Here is a 22,567-nt window from a genome sequence, read left to right on the forward strand (position 1 = left end):
AGATTGCAACACATTGTTCTCCATATTCCCATGAAAAACTTCCCGTATAAGTTTCTGCAGTATGCAAATTACGTTTTTACTTATATCAATACACAAAAAGTCCAATAGCGCACAAGTCTGTTCTTCACACAATGCTATCAAGAAGACTATTTACAGTGCATGAACCACATGGACTACTTTTATGGTCTTTTTGTCCGTTTTGGAGATAAAGATAAACCAGTCTGAATGGCTTAAAAGGTTTGCCCTTTTGATAAGTTCACATTTATTCATTTAGCAGATGCTTTTAGCTAAAGCGAATTACAAATGAGCAGTACAACAAGTGATTCATCCTAGCATTAGCATAATAATGTTGTAAAATTGTTGTAAAAAGTAAAAACAGGTTAGAATAGAGAGGAAAGAAATGTTTTATTTTATATATATAAGCCACAGAAAGGTTTGTTTATGAAGGAAGAAGTTAACGGCCTCTAGATGGTGCCCTTTGTACTGCTTTAAATGCTCAAGAAGAAAGATAAACTATATTATCAACAGAATGTTGCTTTTTTTTTTTTTTTTTTTTTTTTTAACATAGTATTATATAATCATACTCAAAACACCAGTGCAGAACTATAATTATCTGCTCTGCCCTTCATTCTTAGTTGCAGTTGTTATAAATATTTTGATTTTGTTTGTTTGTTTGTTTGTTTCTTCTGGATTATGTTGTTAATAAATAATGTGGTTCTATTTTGGGTTTCCATGGAAGACTGTAACTTTAAGCTTTGAAAGCAGATATTCAAAATAGTTTTCTACGGAAGCATAGTTCCCTTGATGCATCATCACTCCACCCCACTTTCTCTTTCATACAAATAAAGGGGAAACAACCACCAATTGTTCATGTGAAGACGTTGTTGTGAGCTTTGATAACACACCTGCAAGAACAACAGAAGGAAAGGACTGAAAATGGGTAAGAATCTACATCTACGCAATATTCATGTGGCTATGACTATGTTTGATACACATATTATAATATTGCAAGCACATTTGTGTGTTATTGAGATGATATCAATTCCCTGTGAAAAGAACTGGGTGATGTGGGCAGATTATTTATGCTGAAATGCCTTTTCAAAATGACATGCATTTTTATTCCTCCACCCCTTTGGTTGGATTCATTATCTTGACTTCTTTTGATTCTTGATTTGATCAAGATTAAAGTAGCAAAGCGACTTCAGTTAAAAGCTTAAACTCTAATCCAAAAAAAATCTAAAAGAGATCTCATCCATCCCTGCTGTTGTTTCTCAATGTAAACCACTATTTTAAGATCAAATAACAAGCAAGATATAAAACATATACTGCATCTCTGGCTAGAGTTTTTGAGACTTAAGTCACATGCGCAATACGTGTCATGTAAGTCAATAGTGGTTAAAAAAGCCACAGTCATACTGCATCATTTGCAACTGTTACTGCTTAATGCAAAATGTATTTGCTTAAATGCAAAACTAGCTGAATGCATTATTGAGTTGAGAACTATAAAATAATATTTTTGAGTTGCAACTTTATATTTTCAGTGTTCAGTTTTGTGGTCTTAATATTGCATGTGAATTGTGCAACAGATTTTGTTGACAAAGCCTTTAAACCAGTGGTCACCAACCTTTTTAAGCCCATGCAAGATCCCTGACTTCGACCTTTATGAAAGACAAGATCTACTTGATAGAAAAAGACAGCCCAGTTTGTATTTAGTATTTTTTTTTCGTGGCCAATTTACATTCTGGTTTATTTTTTTATTTTTATTTTTTTTTACAAGCAAATTATATCTGATACTGGTTGCAGATATTTATTATTAATATTATTATAGTAAACAAAAATACATAGCCATTTCAAATTAGAGGGAACCACTGCTTTTTAATCACAATCCAAACAAAGATGCTACACATGTTGCATGAGTAGATGTTTTTCATTTGAACTCTAATCTAAGATTTAATTTCAAGATTTAAAGCAAAAACAGAATGGTCTGACTTTATCTTTGTGAAATTATATGCTACACACACACACAAAATGAAGCTTGAAACAAGCCCTCTAAAGCTCATACAGCCCCCTAGGCTGAATGAGACGCAAATTCACTCTCTGACAGCAGGTGGCGCTTATGGAACAGCAGTGATAGAGCGTTTCCTTGGTTACCGCTGTAAACAAAGCTGAATTACCTTATACTGAACCTTATTCTAAGGTAGAGGAAAATAATAATAATCAAAACTTTTCTGAAGACAGTAATTCCTTTTAGACATGAATTCATAACCCCTCACACCCACTTCAATATTTCAGAACGTAATTTCAAAGGTTTAATAGACATAACAGAATTGTTGTCATTTAAGAATAAGATCGCATTCTTTTGATTAATCGTGCATACATAAGAGCTTATAGCCGAAGTATTTTTCGTATGTTATGTTTTACCAGACTTCAAAAGAAATTCACTATAGGTGCTATATTTGATCTCCACATTTTAAGTATTTAGGGAATGATGATCGGACCATGATCTTGTTTAATCCAGAAGCAAATTAATTTCTGCAAGAGCAAGAGATTCACGAGTGCGCAGAACAAAGTTTGAGTGTGCAGAAGCAATATCTGAGTGAGAGGAGAGGCAGTTCATAAGAGAGCACTGTATATTTGAGAGCGCGCATCCAGTTTTGTGCGAGAGAGATTTGCGCTCGCGCATTGCATTGATGTGCTCTCGCGTCACAATAATGTGCTCTTGTCATTTGTCAGTAAAATAACATCCAATAACATCTAGTTGAAGATCGTATTCATCACGCTGTTATGACATGGTTTGTTGGGAATCTGTGCCACTGGCTGTCATGTCAGTGATGCCATCACAAGGGACTTCAGGACTGTGTTGTCATTGTGTCTAGACTAGGGCTGCCCCCTAATAGTCGACTAACCGTTAGTCAACTTGAAGAAGCTTGGTCGACCAAGATTTTATTAATCGGTTAGTCGCAGAAAAAAAAATCTCCACAGGAAGTGGCAAGGTCACGCAGTCCTAGAGGCACAAATCATTAACTGCAGGAAATCCAAACATTCACCTATCATTTATCGACCTCAAATATGGCTTATCACTTGAAACATGTAAGTCGCAACTTTAGTCCATTCTCTTTAATGTTTGCCTATAGATAAATGTGCGCTATTATTTGGCACATATCCAAGTGTTTGTGTGGAGAGCGTGTTTACTGCATGACATGGAGGCGCCGGTGTGATCACTGCACTTAACTTAAAATACTCCGTCATTTTTGGTCATAGATAAGAGTAATGCAAAATGTAAAGGGTCTACTTTTATTTCTGTAAACTCACAATAACAGCAAAACGTTGTGCTTTTGTAAAACAATGAAAGCAATCAGGATGCGTTTTCTGATCTCGGTCTCGGTGAACTTGAGCTCGTAACAAGCATGAACCGAAACTCATCGTATAGGCTGCTTTCCTCACAGACACAAGAAATATATCTATAGCTTGGAATGTCTACTTTTAAACGAGCCAATTCAAATGGAAAATAAATATTCTCAGATTATGTAATCCATATGAAACTTGCATATAGGCGCGTCCACTACTGCGGAGATGAGAGATGAGTCAGCATTGTTGACTTAATCTCTGCAGCCGAAAACACAGAAAACATTATCAATAAATTATTAAAATGTTTAAACAGTCTCCTTGCTGTTTTTTCACGACACATTCATAATCGTTACGTTTGCCGGTGCACTGTGGCAAGCTTTATGCATGTGTTTGAGCACTGATTAGGCTATGTATACATAAGATTAAAGGCTCATTATTATGATTTATGGCTTATTAATATAAATGCGCGATTAGTCGACTAATGGCTTAAATGAACGACTACTGGTCGACTAGAAAAATCTTTAGTCGAGGGCAGCCCTAGTCTAGACACAGGTCCTCCATCTGATCTGGATACGGCCCGGATCCAACTGACTACGGTGAACCTCGGGATAAACAGAGAGACTAATATTAGCGTAGATGCCACTCTTCTTTTGATGTAACAAGTACATCTGGTGTTATAGGAAGTGTTCCCTGGTTCCGGCTGACCTAATTTCTGCAGCCTAACAATCCTTTAAGGGATGTGAAAACAATAGGTTACTTGCGTAACCCCGGTTCTCTGATAGCATTAAGTGAGGTGTCTCACTGAGGGATACGCCCCTTCCGCGTATTCCTCAGAAGCCCTATTACATTACGCCAGCCCCAATTGGCTGGCAGACTTGATGTTGTGTCTGGGAGTGGCCTCCCCACCCCTCAGTATAAAGGGAGCGACACAACGTCACTAAGACATTCAAAACAAGCACACCTCTTCCTCGCTTTGCACAGCAAGGAGGGTGATCTGGTGAGACACCTCACTTAATGCTATCAGAGAACCAGGGTTACGCAAGTAACATATTGTTCTCTTTCAAGCATATGTTTCGTGACTCACTGTGGGATATCCTAACTCCCGTATTGCCAGATAGCCTGCCTCGAAGTCTCCTGCCAACCATAATCACTGCACAACAACAACAACATTTATTTATAAAGCACATTTAAACACAATGTAGATTTGAATGAGTCACGACTCGTGACTCACATTCCTACACTCAAAACTGCATGTGCTAAAGTTTGAGCTGTAACATCCAGTTTATAAAGCCTTGCAAATGTATGCAGTGAAGACCAACTCGCCGCTTCACAAATATCCTGTATCGTGACTCCTTTAAATAGAGCCCCACGAAGATGACATTCCCCTTGTCGAGTGTGCATGTAACCCAGGAGGGGTTACAAGACCCTTACTGGAATATGCCAATGAAATTGCTTTCACTATCCAATGCGATAAATGTTGCTTAGTAATCGGCTTCCCCGTACGAGGTTTTGTCTAAGATATGAAAAGCTGATCACTCTCCCTGAACCCTCTGGTTCTTTGTGTATAAATGTGCAAAGCACGCACTGTGCACAACGCATTCAACTTTTGCTGTTCTGATGAAGCAAAGGCCCATAGTGCCAGGCGTTCTGGATGAGGATGAAAAATCTCCCCCTCTGCTTGTGACAAAAGGTCTCTGCGCAGGCCACGGGTCCTCGTACAGCATATGTATGATCTCCGCTAGCCAATATTTCCCTGGCCACCTCGGAGCTATTAATATTAATGTCAATCCCTCCTCCCTCACTCTGTAAAGTGTTGGGAATATTAATGCTATCGGTGGGAACGCGTAAAGGAGAGTGCGAGGCCATTCGTGCGCCAGCGCATCTATTCCCAGAGGCGCGCTCTGGTCTTTCAGGGAGAAAAACAGAGGACACTGAGCATTGTCGTGGGACACGAACAGATCCACTGTCGCCCTGCCGTATATGCTCCAAATCTGTTCGACCACCTCCCTGTTCAATTTCCACTGCCCATAGAGGGGATTGCCCTGGACAGCAGATGAATGCCCCCCAACCGGACAACGACGAGTCCGTTGTTATGACTTTTCTGGTTCAAACCACACCCATGGGAACCCCTTGAATCAGAAAGTTCAGGTGTCTCCACTGGCGCAGTGCCAAGACTGCCTCTGATGTCACTCTCACTCTCCTCCGGGAGTGACGTATCGGGTCCAGCCCCAGAGACGTTACCCAGCACTGAAGCTCTCTCATGAACAGTCTGCCTAAGGGAATAACTATCAGGGCTGAGGCCATCAGTCCTAATAGTCTGAGGCATGTGCGGAAGGAAACACTGTGTCCCCTCTGAAAATCTGTCATGCAATGAGTGAATTTTCTCACCCTGTCTTCCGACAGTCACGCTTTCAACGTCACAGAGTTCAGTGACAGCCCCAGATATGTTATAGACTGCGTGGGAATCAAAACACTTTTTTCGATGTTTAATTTCAAACCCAGTTTCTGTATATGTTCCAGAAGCATAGCTGTGTGTTCTTTCGCTTCTCGCTCTGACTGAGCTGTCACCAGCCAGTCGTCTATGTAAGTAGCGATATGAATGCCTTTCTCCCTGAGCGGGTCAGGGCCGGTATTGTACATTTTACAAACACTCGGGGGCTGAGAGACAAGCCAAATGGTAGAACCAGATATTCGTATGCCACGCCAAGGAAAGCAAACCTCAGGAATTTCCTGTGGGGTGGATATATCTTTATGTGAAAATATGCGTCTTTTAGGTCGATCAACATAAACCAATCGCCCTTGTGCGCTAATTTCAGGAGTGTAGAATGAGTGAGCATCCTGAACTTGTACTTCCTTAAGTATTTGTTCAGTGCATGCAGATCTAATATGGGATGAAGTGCTTGAGTCCCTTTCTTTGGGACGAGGAAGTATCTGAAGTAAAACCCACTGTGGCTCTGTTCGGTTGGGACCACTCTTATCGCCTTTTTGTTCAACAGAGAGGAAATTTACTCCTGAAGAACATGCTTTAAGTCTCCCTGCACCTCAGAATGAATTATCCCTTTGAAGTGCAGGGGGGAAGTGGCAAACTGCAGTCTGTACCTGAATTGTATTGTCTTTAATACCCAGCGGGACTGAGTGCATTCTCGCCAACTGTTTATTTGCAGCATTCTGGCGCCATCGCGTGGCTGAGTGGTGGACGAGTTCAGGGTCTGTACTGTGCGTACGTGGGAACTTAGCGCTTGGACAGAGTTTAAGCGTCTCATCACCTCTAAAGGAGCAACAACTCCCCGAGGTGATGTTATACTGTGTTCTGTTAATATGTTTTGCAACATTTTTGGGGGAATTATGTCTTGCAACAGGTTCTGGGAGTACAGTGAAAACTTTATTGAATTGATGATTTTGAACATGAAAAATGCTTGTGACTTGTGGGTGGGTGTGCACCACTGCACCATCTCTTGTCCTTCTCACTGCTGTGCTTCCCCTGGCCCAACCGGGCTCCGTTTTCATCTGGGAACTTCGAAACTCGTCCCTTGTCGAACGCTGAACATCTGGGGGTCGGGAGCTCACGAACAGGAGGGCTGTGGGCTCCTTTCCCCTTGGAAGACAACATCAAACTGCCGCCTTCTTCCTCCTCGCTCCCTGAGCGTGGGAGTGAGGATGAGGTTGAGGAGCTGGCTGGACCGTCTGACTGTAGCAGGCGGGAAGTTCTTTCTAGGCCAGGCAGGTCTCTGTTCCGGGACTCCACTGTGACCCGCTGCATTCACATTCAGTCTCTGCCGTCTAGGAATGCGATAGCTGGGGGGTGGGCGGGCCGTAACTTGTGCGAAGGTCTGCCGAGGTGGCGGAGGGGGTGCAGCCTGCATCTTTCTAGGCATACAGAGCTGCAAAGCCTCATCATCCCTTTTCTTTTCCTCGCATCTTTTTTGCATCAGTGTCAGAGCCAAGCCAAAAATGCTCTCTGTGACCACCAGTGCATCCAGGATGGCTTCTTTTCCCTGTCAGAGAGATTCGCCAAATTAAGCCAACGTCCTCTCTCTTGGATGACCATTGTGGCCATGGCCTTGCCCGCGGCTTGAACCGCACATCTCTGAAGACGCCGAGAAAGATCAGAACTACACAGATCTCTTCCCAATGCGTCTGTCCTGGCGTGGCCGATGCTTCGTCCTGCAATTCCGCTTGGTACGCAGTCAGCATAGAGATTGCATTCAGAGCCCTGACAGAGAGACCAACGGTCCGCTTTGGATGGCAACGTTGGATTTGCAGCCGCCGTGTGCTTTGGGTGCAAGTGCGCGGCAACTAATGGCTTTACGGGGGGCATTCGGAGAACCCTTCTTTCTCCATTCCCTCCACATCGAGAGTGGATTCTCCCTTCATGGGCAATTTGCTGGTGAACGGTTTGTCCTTCCAGGTTACCGCAACTTCTTCCAGGAGCTCTGGAAACAGGAAGGAGCTGCCGTGCTGCCTGTTTCGCCCTCAACAGCCTCTTACTCTCACTACGATCTGCAAGATTAACACTGAGAAGCGGGGATGGTGCCCCGCTCACATCTTTCGTGGATCCCGCCGCAGCGAGGGGTAATGCCGAGTGAGCAGGGGAAGGAAAGGGGAATCCTCGAAATCCTCCTCTTCCTCAGAGAGGAGGTAATCCGATTGTCCCTCTTCCTCGAAATCGAGCACGTCCTCCTCATCGTCCGTGCTGAGCACATTGGGCAGAGGAACGCAAACATCGAGCTGTTCACCCCAAGATAAAACTGCCATGGTGGGCAGCTCTATAGGAATGGGTATCTGCGGAGTGGTAGATGGAACGGGGCTAGGTAATATGAGGGGATCCTGTCCTGACAGGCTAGCTTGGCATGCTAGCCTGCGACGAAGGCTTTTAATAGTGAAGCGCACGCAGTGTTCACAGGAACCGGGGCCTGACGATCGCCAATTGGGCATGTTTAAGCCCAAGATATGCAGAGCAGACCTGGTGTGTGTCCTTGCATGAAATTTTGTTCCCACATGAACAAAGTCGCACAGCATCTCCCTCACTATCCAGAACAGTCTGCATTGCTGCAGCCATCGTATTAACGAACAATCTTTGCAATCGAAGTCAGGTGAAAAACGGCATGGTGGCCAGTCGTTCGCCCAGGAGCTCGTAGGTTTCTGGTGTGAAACGAGAAGAGGTTTTTGAATGTCTTAGTGACATTGTGTGGCTCCCTTTATACTGAGGGGTGGGGAGGCCACTCCCAGACAAGATTGTTCCAGAGGTTAGATGCTAAAAAGGAAAATGATCTACTGCCTGCAGTTGATTTTGATATTCTAGGTATTGTCAACTGGCCATAATTCTGAGATCGCAATACACATTAAGGACTATAATGCATTAAGAGTGCACTCAGGTACTGGGAAGCTAAACCATTTAGTGCGTTGTAAGTAATTAGCAAGATTTTAAAATCTATACAATATTTAATAGGGAACCAATGCAGTGTTGACAGAACTGGGCTAATATGGTCATACTTTCTGGTTCTATTAAGAACTCTAGCTTCTGTGTTTTGGACCAGCTGTAGTTTATTTATCAAGCCAGCAGAACAACCGCCCAGTAGAGCGTTACAGTAATCTAGCCTTGAGGTCATGAACGCGTTAACTAACTGTTCCGCATTTGTCATTGAGAGCATATGTCATTGTCGTAGTTTAGATATATTTTTAAGATGGAAGAATGCGGTTTTTGCAAATGCTAGAACTGTGGCTTTCAAATGAGAGATTGGTATCAAAGAGCACACCTAGGTTCCTAACTAATGAAGAAGACTTAACAGAGCAGTCGTCAAGTGTTAAACAGTATTCTAGGTTATTATGTGCAGAAGTTTTTGGTCCAATAATTAGAATCTTCTGAATTTAGTGGTAGGAAATTACTGGTCATCCAATTTTTTTATATCAGCTATGCATTCCGTTAATTTTGTGAATTGGTAAGTTTTGTCAGGGTGTGAAGAAATATGTGACCAGTCACGGAAAGTAGGGACACAAGTCGGTTCTGTGGCATTTCGAGTTATTCACAGATTCTGAAAGTGTAGTCTCCAAGCTTTCCAACGATGTGTAACAGATGGAAATCTGATAATATTTGGAGAAGTTGTGGCCATTTGAAGGTAGGCACTCAAAAAAGCTTTAAGCCCAGAAAATGACCTCTAATGATTTTGCACTTCTCACCTGTTCTCACCTGCTGGGAGTGACAAAAGGGCTCATTTACATCTCATTTAGATAAGCCATGCCCCCTGTAAAGCTGCATGGTTGCATAACAACGACAGATGCAACTGGAAAAATCGGACCGCATACTATTAATAATAAAGGATAATGTGCATTGTAAATGTCAGTAATTTATCTTTTTTGACATTAGGACTTTTTGAACAGGATTCTGTGATAACCGTATAGTCCTGGTTTAGACCTCAGTTAGTGGTTAGACGTGGTTTGAGTCAAAGGATTAAAAAAATCCTGTACATTAAACTCTTCAATAAATACTTTTACTTTTGGCTTATAACGCACATTTTATGGCTACGGATACTTTATACTTTTACTTACATAGGAATTTAATCTGATACATTTACTATTACATTAGTAAATCCTTGTTAAGAATATTAAGTAGTAACTGGCTAAAATTATTAGCGTCACATTCAATTCAAGAATAGTAAGGTTTACATGAGCTAAATCATTCACACCAGTCAATTCAAGCAGTTGAAGCGTTATTCAAATTAATAGCAGATGCTAACATTACCATCTAAAAGCCCATTATAGTAATGGGGGTTTTTGGCAAGTTATACGATGCTAACGATTACAATTAAAACCACAGGCCTGAGCTAGCTAATAACAAAAGACACATGAGGTAACGTGTAGCCTAATGAACACAAAACGACAAACTTTGATGTTTATGGAAACTCACCCCATAAGAAACATGTCCTGCCACTCTTTTTCCGCAGCTAAAGAATCCAGCCGTATGTTGTACTTCAAAACATTTTCGGTGTAACGGCCACGGATCAGCTCGTCTGCGATATTCTTTGCGGTCCATCTTCATTAAATTTTGATATCAACTAGAGCCGGCCAGAGCGCTGCATAAATAAGTAGCCACGCTTCCCTTGGAGGGCGGCGGCAATAAAAAAAGAAACAAAAGCCGGCCTATCCAGTATGAATACACACAGACAATGACACACCCCTACTGCAAGATAGAATCCCAGAAAAACAAGCCGATTTCAACCTCAAAATATACGCTTTAAAATATACCAATACTGCTATCTAAAACACGGACATGCTTCTTCATGATCTCAACTAACAGATTCTGCAAAAAAACGAAAATCACCAATTTTGAAAAAAAAAACGCTTCTTTCTCAGTTTGCTCAATAGTTGTGCGGCCGACTTGTGTCCCTGGTTTCCGTGACGGGTCACATATAGAGCTGAGTATCATCAGCATAACAATGAAAACTAACGCCATGCTTCCTAATTATATCTCCCATGGGTAGCATGTACAGAATGAAAAGCAACGGTCCTAGTACTTAGCCTTGCGGTACTCCATATTGAACTTGTGATCGAAAACATCTCTTCATTTACTATTACAAACTGATAATAGTCAGATAAGTATGATTTGAACCATGCCAATGCAATCCCACCTATGCCAACATAATTTTCGAGTCTGTTTAAAAGAATGTTGTGGTCGATAGTGTCTAATACAGCTCTAAGATCCAGTAACACTAATAGAGAGATACAACCACGATCTGATGATAATAGCAAATCATTTGTAACTCTAATGAGAGCAGTCTTAGTACTATGGTATGGTCTAAATTTGTTTTTTAATAAGAGGTTTAATAATAGCCAGCTTAAAAGTTTCAGGTATGTATCCTAGTGATAAAGATGAATTAACCCTTTCACACGTAAGTTTAAAATATTCTGGCTGACCCCCCAGCGTGAGTTTTTTTAAGGAGACCGTTATTTAGAACGTATCACTTTATTGTTTCCATGGTGACGCATCATCGCTTGTCACATAACACACCACAGATGATCTGCTTTTACTTAATTTTCCTTTTTTATTCAAAATATTCACAAATTTGTTAACTATAGCATGAAATATCTGATATTCCGATTTTCAAATATGTGCAAGTGGATGTGTTTTGCTGTTTAAACACCTTTATAACGATCGTGTTAGTTGAGCTACATGCGCGATGGGCTAGTTTGTGCCACACAGAGAATTGGATCTGTTGGATTTACAACACGTAAATTCATCCACTTCTCCCAAAATACATGAAAGTAAGTGAGCCAGTGAACTGGGGAAGAATAGAGTAAGCTTTAAAGTTACTTACACAATGTGTATCTGATATGAATAAAACGTGTCATCTAATTATTAATGGAAAGGGTTGTTTTCTGCTTTTATAGACATCAGTGTGTATTTTACAAACTCTAAATATATTGTTTTGTTAGTACTCATGTGTATTTAAATGTGTGAAACCTAAAATAAACATTATTTGGTTGAAAACACTGCATATATGTAATATATGAAAAGCGCTGCACGCGTCCGTCTCTGGTTAGCGCCAGCTAAAGGGCGCACGCACATTTGAATTTAGCAGTTGATCTCGTGAGGCGCTGAACATTCTAATCACACCGGTGTGATCGTACGCTCCAGGGACCAGCCAAGACTGATCACACCGGTGTGATCGTACGCGTCAAAGGGTTAACGGTTATTAAGAAGAGGATCTATGACCTCTGGAAACATCTCTTTCAATAGCTTAGTCGGTATAGAGTCTAACATACATGATCATTTTGATGATTTAATGAGTTTAGGCAATTCTTCATCTCCTATAGCAGTGAATGAATGATTATTATTTTTTTTTTTTTTTCAGGGACACTAAAATGCACAGTCTGATGTGATACTGTAGTAGACGGTTGCATGGTTATAATTTTCTCTCTAATATTACCAATCTTGCAAGTAACGAAGTTCATAAAGTCATTATTGCTGTGCTGTTCGGAAATATTCGAAGCTGAAGCTTTATTTCTTGTTAATTTAGCCACTGTATCAAATAAATACCTAGGGTTGTATGTGTTTTCTTCTTTGAAAATTTGAAAAATAAGTAGATCTAACAGTTTTTAAGGTGTTTCTGTACGGAAAAATGTGTTCTTTCCACGAAATGCGAAAAACCACTAGTTTTGTTTTCTTCCAACTGCACTCCATTTTTCTGGCTGCTTTCTTAAGGGCCCAAGTGTGCTCGTTTTACCACGCTGTTGGACTAATTTCCTTAATCTTCTTTAAGCGCAAAGAAGCAACTGAGTCTAAAGTGCTGGAAAAGAGAGATTAAATACTTTCTGTTGCCACATTGAGTTCTTCTAAGCTATCTTGTATGCTAAGGAGATAAAACTGATCAGGAAGATTATTTATAAAGCAATCTTTAGTGGTAGAAGTGACAGTTCTACCATATTTGTGGCAGGGTGGCGGTTTTGTGGCCTTGGCTAAATGTACACTGAACAAAATTATAACCGCAACACTTTTGATTTTGCCCCCATTTTTCATGAGCTGAACTCAAAGATCTAAGACTTTTTCTATGTACACAAAAAGCCTATTTCTCTGAAATATTGTTCACAACTCTGTTAGTGAGCACTTATCCTTTGCCGAGATAATCCATCAACCTCACTGGTGTGGCATATCAAGATGCTGATTAGACAGCATGATTATTGCACAGGTGTGCCTTAGGCTGGCCACAATAAAAGGCCACTCTAAAATGTGCAGTATTACTCTATTGGGGGGGGATCTGTTAAACACAGCACATCTAGATTATTGTCTGTGATAATATTGTTACGAACTCCATAAACACAAACGAAGCCGTAACACAAAGAGCGACACATTGTGACATGTGCCGCCCGGAGTCCCGTCTCCTGCTCCCACAAACACCACAAAATCATCAGTTAAGTCAGAGAGGAAGATTGTTTATTTCTTAAACAGATTTAAAGAGTGGCTTGAAGTCCGTGGGTCGGCCAAAATAACAAACAAAAGATAAAGAGCTACCTATTTTTAAAGATCTTCCCTAGAACAAAGATAACAAAAGAAAAACATAGACTTACCTCCCTACTAACAGAATAAACAGGAGAAAAAGAATAACCAAACAAAAAGGGCCTTCCACTAGCAAATGGTCAAGGAAAGGGCAGTTGAACAGTTACCAGCCTATACCGCTAACAATTCATTCTTCACACCAGAATATAGTTTAAAGGCTAGTCCAGCAGCGTCACGCACACTTGCTGGTTCTACAACAGGAAGCAGGAGAGGGAACCCGTCAAGCAGTCTTCCCTCAAGGTTTTTATCCAGCAAACGATTCGCGACTCCACCCACAGACACAGCTGCACCTGTTCACATAACAATTAACACAGAGCACAGAGGGAGAGTGAGAAAAAGAGAGAGAACACTTACACAAAACAATGTTACACTTCAGATACGTAACAATATCATTTACAGTAAGTGCTTTATCATTTACAAGAAAGGGATCTAATATTAAGCAAACTGAGCTTTATCATTTGTTCATCAGATTTATATCTATTTTTTATTTTATTTTTTAACATCAATCAAATTTTTACCCTCAAATGGGTTTGGGATTTTTTTGTATTTATTAATTTGGGTACAGACACAGTCTCTATGTGATGATATCTAGGTGAAAGAGTTTCTCTGTGTTGAGACTTATGTGACAAGCAGACGATAAGAATGAGCAACTCCTTGCATCATAAGCTCTGAATTTGCAAATATTTATTCTCCATAATAAATAAAATTAGATTATGCATTAAACATGATTTAGCCTAATCTTGAGCATGATTAACAATGGACTGGTTACTAAGGTTCCAATTTAAACAACAATAATAAGATTCATACTGAAAAATCAGAGCTGTAATAACTACCCAAAAATTATTTTAAAGACATACAACAACTTTATGTGGAACTGAAAATCATTCCATTCCAACTGCAGTGAGGTGTTAAGTGTCTCAATCAGATCGAGTCAGTGAGTTGAATTTGTGAACTGACTGAGTTGGATTTCTGAATCAATCATTCTAATAGATCCAGTTTTTCTATCTCTTTTCTTTGTGCAGAAAATGTGACCAATGCAACCCAGCCAGAACCCTTATCAAGCATTGAAATCTTCAATATATTCATATATTTTGTCACCTTCGCTCTGGGTATCGTTGGAAATGGGCTCGTCATATTTGTGACTGGCTACAAAATGAAGACGACCGTCAACTCCATTTGGTTTCTCAACTTGGCGATTGCTGACTTCATCTTCATCTTAGTGATCATCCTTTACATTATTACTGCCTTTAACAAGATGGTTTGGCACTTTGGTGACTTCATGTGCAAGTTTGTGAGCTTTGTGACGGTGCTAAACATGTTTGCCAGCATTTTTCTGCTGACCGCTATCAGTCTTGACCGATGCATGTCTACATGGGTGATTGTTTGGGCTCAAAACAAACGAACTCTGGTCAAAGCCAGGATCATTTGTGCACTTGTGTGGGTTTTATCCATCTTCTGCAGCATTCCCTTTGTCATCAACCGCTTGGAAAAACATAACCGATGCACTTATAATACCTTCAGTATCTTCAAGTCTCTGGTCATATACAGGCTAATGGTGGGTTTTCTCATCCCCTTCCTGATCATTGCATCTTCATACATTGCTATCGGAGTGCGGGCCAAACGTCTCAAAAGAGGAAAGAAGCTTAAGCCTTTCCGGGTCATTATAGCTGTGATCATGGCCTTTTTCTTATGCTGGTTTCCTTTTCATGTTCAACAGCTGTGTACTGTAATTGCAATCGAGAATAAGTGGAGTGAATTTTTAAATGTAATAAATGACATAGGACCTTTTGTAAACTGCCTGGTTCATCTCAACAGCTGTCTGAACCCTATTCTATATGTGTTCATGTGTGAGGAGTTTAAGAAGAAGCTTAAACAGTCTCTGCTGCTGGTGCTGGAGACGGCGTTCGCTGATGAACATCTGCCTTATCGATCATCTCGCACTTCCACTTGTTCTGGCCTCTCAGAATCACAAGGTCTCAAGATGAACGACACAACCATCTCGTCAACAAACGAGGACAACAAAACAAGCTTTTAGAAGATTGGTCCTGAAGATATTCATTCCTTGTATTAGACCGAAGTGGTTCGATATAGCGTATTATGCTCTCCACTTTGCTTCCATGCTAGATCAGATTCAAAGCCATATTTGTTCTGAAGAAAATCAAAGGATGTAATTTATGTGCCATTGATTTTTCAGATAGCAGAACGCACCCCCTATTTTGCATTGGTTGGACAAACTCACACCATTGGTTGACTCATTGTGTTGTTGCATCTATAGTGATTGCAAAAATGTTTTGTATTTTGTATGCTTTTTGTGGGAAACATTCAAATGTTTTATTGTGTGTTTATTGTATGTTTAAGTGGCTTTGGGGAAATAGTTAAACATTAAAAAATTAATTTCAACATTTTTTATTTTAGTTTTAGCTTTTTGCCGTATTTCATTTTTATTGACATTAAGCCACATTTGTAATAGGCTACTGTTAATTTAGTGCTACTATATATATTTTGCTAATGTTTATTCAATCACCAAAACTGAAGAAATTCTGTCTGAAACATTCTGTCTGTAATCTTCCTCAATTGTTTGTATAAATAAAAAGGATATTTTTATGCTAAATACGGTCTTTTATGCTAAATACTGACTTTTATTTTTAAACATAACACAAAAGTCACAGTGTTAAACCTATCATGATTTTACTATGGCAACCTATGTTTTGAAGGGCAGTTTCAACACTGGCTATATGGGCTCTATTATTGTAATATGAAGAATAAATAAAATACAGCATAAATCCCTCCATCCCTCCATCCATCCATCCATCACCACATGATCAGAACCAAGTGTTTTCCATGACTTACACTGTGAATGGAGAAACCTTAAATCTGCTGCAATTGAGATCCTCAGCTCCTCTAACCTTGCCTGTACCATGGTGGTATTTGTATTACTGCTGCCCCCGACTAAAGGTTTTTCTATTCGACTAGAAGTTGTTCATTTAAGCCATTAAGCGACTAATCGCGCGTTTATATTAATAAGCCATGAATCCTAATAACGAGCTTTTAATTGAACATATATAAAACATAGCCTAATGCGCTCAAGCATAAAGCTTTCCACGGCACACCGGCAAAAGTGTATAATGAAAATCGTCTCTTATCTGTATGAATAAAATGATGGAGCATTTTAAAATGCAAAAGTGATCGCACCGGTGCCTCCATGTCATGCAATAAGCGCGCTCTCCAGACAGACACTTGTATATGCACCTAATAATAGCGCACATTTATATAGGTCTAGGCTTATAGAGCGAGCGGACTTGTAAAGTTGCTACTACTTACAATTTTCAAGTGATAAGCCATATTTGAGGTAGATGAATGATGAAAGATATGCGAATGTTTGGATTTCCTGCCGTTAACAATCTGTCTCTCGCGGACTGCGTGACTTCGCCACTTCCTGTGATTTTTCTTTTTTTCTTTTTCTTTTTTTTTTTCTGCGACTAACCAACTAATAAAATCTTGCTCGACCAAGCCTCATTTAATCGTTAGTCTACTATTGGGGGCAGCCCTATTTTCTCAAGACCCCAGACAATCAAAAGGCCCATCATTCTGAACTAATGTGTTACCTATAATGAACTGAAATGTATGATATGTTTGCATTTGTTTGAATAAATTCCATATTTTTTTAACATAAAAAAATTAAAGGCAATATTTATTAAATATTAATGACTACACAGTAAAAATAATTTAGTGATTTATTTATTTCAAATTATTATTATTATTATTTTTTGTGTGTGTGTGTGTGTGTGTGTGTGTGTGTGTGTGTGTGTGTGTGTGTGTGTGTGTGGACATAACCACACCTGCTGTTGTTTCTCAATGTAAACCACTATTATAAGATAAAATAACAAACAAAATATAAAAATATATTTTGCAACTCTGGCTAGAGTTTTTGAGACTGCAGTCACATGTGCAATACGTGTCATGTAAGTCAATAGAGGTTAAAAAAAAAAAAGCCATGGTCATACTGCATCATTTGCAACTGTTACTGCTTAATGCAAAATGTATTTGCTTAAATGCAAAACTAGCTGAAAGCATTATTGAGTCAGGAAAATAATATTTTTTTTTAATTGCAACTTTGTCAGTGTTCAGTTTTGTGGTCTTAATGTTGCATGTGAATTGTGCAACAAATTTTGCTGACAAAGTCTTTAAACCTACCAGACATAATTTAAGCTGTAGGCAGCAAAAAAAAAAAAAAAAAAAAAAAAAAATGCTGTGTTGGGTTAAAAGTATTCTTGTTTATTCTTACACTTTAAGTAAAAGCATCATTTTATGTTAAAATACTCAGTAAAACTTACATACATCATGCATTTTATACATAAAATAGAGAACAGGACATGATGCCTGTTGGCATCATGGTAAGAATGAGCAACTCCTTGTAATCATAACATCTGAATTTGTAAACATTTATTCTCTATAATTCAGATAAATAACATTTGATTATACATTAAACATGATTTAGCCTAAAGCATGATTAACAATGGACTGGTAAGGTTCTGATTTAAACAACAATAATAAGATTCATACTGAAAAATCAGAGCTGTAATAACTATCTAAACATTATTTTAAAAACATACAACAGCTTTATGTGGAACTGAGAATCATTCCATTCCAACTCCAGTGAGCTGTTAATTGTCGCAACCAGATTGAGTCAGTGAGTTCAATTTGTGAACTGAATGAGTTGGATTTCTGAATGAATCATTCTAATAGATTCAGTTTTTCTATCTCTTTTCTTTGTGCAGATAATGTGACCAATGCAACAACTCAGTCAGGAGCCTTATCAAGCATTGAAATCTTCAATATATTCATATATTTTGTCACCTTCGCTCTGGGTATCGTTGGAAATGGGCTCGTCATATTTGTGACTGGCTACAAAATGAAGACGACCGTCAACTCCATTTGGTTTCTCAACTTGGCGATTGCTGACTTCATCTTCATCTTAGTGATCATCCTTTACATTGTTACCGCCTTTAACAAGATGGATTGGCACTTCGGTGACTTCATGTGCAAGATTGTCAGCTTTGTGGCGGTGCTAAACATGTTTGCCAGCATCTTTCTGCTGACCGCTATCAGTCTCGACCGATGCATGTCTACATGGGTGATTGTTTGGGCTCAAAACAAACGAACTCTGGTCAAAGCCAGGATCATCTGTGCACTCGTGTGGGTTTTATCCATCCTCTGCAGCATTCCCTTTGTCATTTACCGCTTGGAAAAAGATAAAAAATGCATTTATAATGTAGAACCCTTCAAGTCTCTGGTCATATACAGGTTCATGGTGGGTTTTCTCATTCCCTTTCTGATCATTGCATCTTCATACATTGCTATCGGAGTGCGGGCCAAACGTCTCAAAAGAGGAAAGAAGCTTAAGCCTTTTAGGGTCATTATATCTGTGATCATGGCCTTTTTCATATGCTGGTTTCCTTTTCATGTTCAACAGCTGTGTACTGTAATTGCCCATGAGAATGAGTGGAGTAACTTTTTAAAAGCCATAGGACCTTTCGTAAACTGCCTGGTTCATCTCAACAGCTGTCTGAACCCCATTCTCTATGTGTTCATGTGTGAGGAGTTTAAGAAGAAGCTGAAACAGTCTCTGCTGCTGGTGCTGGAGACGGCATTCGCTGAAGAACATCTGGATTTCCGATCATCTCGCCCTTCCACTTGTTCTGGCCTCTCAGAATCACAAGGTCTCAAGACGAATGACACAACCATCTCGTCAACAAACGAGGACAACAAAACAAGCTTTTAGAAGATCAGTCCTGAAGATATTCATTCCTTATATTAGACTGAAGTGGTCCGATATAGCGTATTAACAAGCTCTCCACTTTGCTCCCATGTGAGATCAGTAGAGGTTCAAAGCCATATTTGTTCTGAAGAAAATCTAAAGATGTAATTTATGTGCCATTAAAATGACTTTTCAGACAGGAGAACACATCCCGTTTTGCACTGGCTAGACAAACAGATAATCCCGCCCCAAACTTACACCATTGATTGAGTCACTGTGTTGTTGCATCTATAGTGGTTGGGATGCTAAAATGTTTTGTATTGTTTATGCTTCTTGTGGAAAACATACAAATGTTTTATTGTGTGTTTATTGTATGTTTAAGTGGCTTTGGGGAAACTGAAAAATATTTTCAACATACTTTTTTTTTTTTTTTACCTTTTTAATTGATTTTAATTGTATTCACATTGAGCCACATTTGTAATAGGCTTCTGTTAATTTAGTGCTACTATATATTTTGCTAATGTTTATTCATTCACCAAATCTGAAGAAATTCCTACTGAAACATTCTTTCTCTAAACTTGTTTTTCTTTGTTTTCTTGTTTTCTTTTTTTTTTTTTTTAATAAAATTTTTTATGCTAAATTCTGTTTACATTTACTTTTATTTTTAGGCATAACATAAAACTCACAATGTTAAACCTACCATGATTTTACTATGGCAACTAATTATGTTTTACAGGGCATCTCCAACACTGGCTATATTATATGGGCTCTATTATTGTAATATGAAGAATAAATAAAATAAATAAGCATAAATCCATCCATCCATCATCACATGATCAAAGCTAATTATTTTCCATGAGTTATACAATGATTGGAGAAACCCGAGTTCCTTGTGCAAGAGCAGTGTTTACCAACCCTGAACCATAAGCACTATAAATCATCAAGTCTGACCTTTGTTTCTGTAGTAAAATCAACACCACATTGCATTACCCAAATACAATTCCTCTTATGGTGAATACTATAAAGCAGGTGTTGAAAGAAAGTAGAAACCAGACAACAAAATAAATGCTATCTAACAATTGATTGCTCAAGGAGACATTTTATATATCTTAAATAGTTTAATAAAAAATACAGGCCAATAAACATCAAATTTGAAATGTAAGATATTAAGTAGAATTATATCTCTAGTAACTAATGGAGACCCATGGCATAAAAATTATTTATTTCCTAAGAATGAGCCGAACACCTGATTGTCCCACCAATGAGCCGTGGACTAGACTGTTTCATTACAGAGTGACCTTGACAAATTTCAGAAAGTATTATGCAATTGAATATGCAATCTTTATGCAAAAAGAGCGTCCCCCTCCTTTTTTACCCTTACAAGGATATTTAACTGAGTGTTAGGGGATGATAAGTAAAGAAACATGTACTGACCAGTTTCCAATCAACTCGCATTACTTATTATTTACAGAGAGAACTGGTAAGATTATTAACCTTTTCACTTAAGGCTATTTTTTTTAGTGTACATTTTTAGCATGTTTTACAGTTTCTGCATTTTTTTAATTCATTTACACTAAGTATTTTTTTGGTTTCTTAAACATTTTCTTTAGTTTTCTCGCATTTACTTCCTTGATGTTTTCCAGATTAATTAAGTGGACAATAATTTGTTCCTTCAACAGTCCTTAATAAACATCACATGAAGCACCCTATGCATGTTGAAAATTATTTTAATTCAGCTTCAAATGTACTCAAATGTATTCAAAAATACTCTTTTACATATAGAGTTTGGATAAAACTCTATACTCTTTTACAGAGTATACTTTTTTTTACAACAAAAAATGTCAAAATGAGTAAGTTGGCCTACAGCTGTTGCTCAAAATGATATAGCAGTTTCAATGAACAAAATTTTGAAATATTCTGTTGCAATTCTCTGCATTTCTAATGAAATAGGCTAGATAAACAATGAACCTGCATACTTGTTTTTTTGTGTGTTTCTAGCCCCATCTAATGACGGCATCAACCAGTAATGCAGATGTAGATGCAGATTTCCTATTTTCATTCTTCCTGATCTTTAATTTAATTTACGAATACCGTGAGTTCGACTGGCCTTTTGGTGACTCTATATGCTTCTTGAGCAGCCTGGTCACCGTGTTGAATATGTTTGCCAGCACCTTCCTGTTGATCAGTTTGGACTGCTGCCTGTCCACCTGGGTGGTGATACGGTCAGGACCAAACGAACAGTCCTGAAAGCAAAAATAATTTGCTTCCGTATTTGGTTAGCGTCAGTCGCTTGCAGCCTGCATTAAGTCATCTCTCGGAAAACGCTTTCCATTTCTGCACAACAAACATGGTGCATAAATAACATTCAGGAAGAAACACAAGAGGCTGGTTGTATATCTTATATATTTTTTGTCCACCCGTTCGTCATAATCTCCACTTCGTATGTGGCGATCAGAGTACAAGTTAACGGCCACAGGGTTTCATTTGGATTTGTGTGTGCGTGTTTACTTGACTCTTATTGATAGAGTTCCCATTGACATTATTTGACTGACAGACGGCAATGGTTGGAGTTTACAATCATCATTTGTGTTCTACTGAAGAAACAAAGTCACCTACATCTTGGATGCGCTGGGGGTAAGCAGATAAACATCAAATTTTCATTTTTGGGTGAACTATCCCTTTAAGCTACAGTAGGTAGTTCGGTAGAGAGACGTTTGAATAAATTAGCATTTGACGACGCGATTGACAATGTTGTGATAAGTAGGCTATACTAACTTTGTAACTCGTTACACCCAACACTGGATATAGCAGAAGTATGTACATTTTGACATCTGTGTTTGCGTGTATTTGACTATTCAGGCGCAAGGAGAACCGATCGCGAGCGCAACAGAGAGAGCAAGAGGGCGCTTCTGTTGTGTGTCATTCAGCGCGATTCCGCCTATCCCGCCTTCACAACAAGTTAATCGATAAAGAATTGTAATTTTTGATATAACGATCTTTAACGATCATATGGTTGTAAGCTGAAATTAAATTCAACCCACCAAAGTGGCAAGTAGGAGTGGCGGTCTTACCCATCACAGCTGTTATCTACCCGTGTTTGGCGGGTTGGCGGGTGTTAATGTTAAGCACTGATTGTTACTAAGCCTGCCCTGGGTACACCAATTTTCTTGTCCGTTGCCCTCACAGATTCCTACAGCTAAGCTTGGATGTACATTTACATTCCAATAAATGTTATTGATGACGTGCCTCTGAAGTTTGACTTTTTGCACAATTACAATACTTACAGGCAAATAGTCATCATATCTTCCGCTCCACATATATGGTTCTTTAATGTATTTGCATTGTACTAAAATGCGTTCATTTTCAATGGGCATATATGCGGACTGAAACAGGTAGCCTAGTGCATCCCA

At 39.1% G+C, this 22,567-nt stretch overlaps 1 protein-coding gene across 2 annotated transcripts; it reads left to right on the forward strand.

Annotated features, from left to right (window-relative positions):
* Positions 1-663: 663 nt before the first annotated feature.
* On the forward strand, positions 664-19,797 carry LOC125248758 (C3a anaphylatoxin chemotactic receptor-like). 2 transcript variants are annotated; one of them, XM_048160865.1, is made up of 2 exons: positions 664-940; positions 18,178-19,797. In XM_048160865.1, exons 1-2 carry the CDS (start codon positions 937-939, stop codon positions 19,179-19,181), a joined length of 1,008 nt encoding a protein of 335 aa, XP_048016822.1. In that variant the 5' UTR covers positions 664-936; the 3' UTR covers positions 19,182-19,797. The 2 variants fall into 2 exon arrangements, with proteins under 2 accessions (XP_048016822.1, XP_048016821.1); XM_048160864.1 differs by lacking the exon at positions 18,178-19,797 and adding an exon at positions 14,422-16,010 and having other exon boundaries at positions 671-940.
* The last annotated feature ends 2,770 nt before the right edge of the window (positions 19,798-22,567 follow it).

Source organism: Megalobrama amblycephala, linkage group LG16 (assembly GCF_018812025.1).
Source record: "Megalobrama amblycephala isolate DHTTF-2021 linkage group LG16, ASM1881202v1, whole genome shotgun sequence".
Classification (NCBI taxonomy): Eukaryota; Metazoa; Chordata; class Actinopteri; order Cypriniformes; family Xenocyprididae; genus Megalobrama; species Megalobrama amblycephala.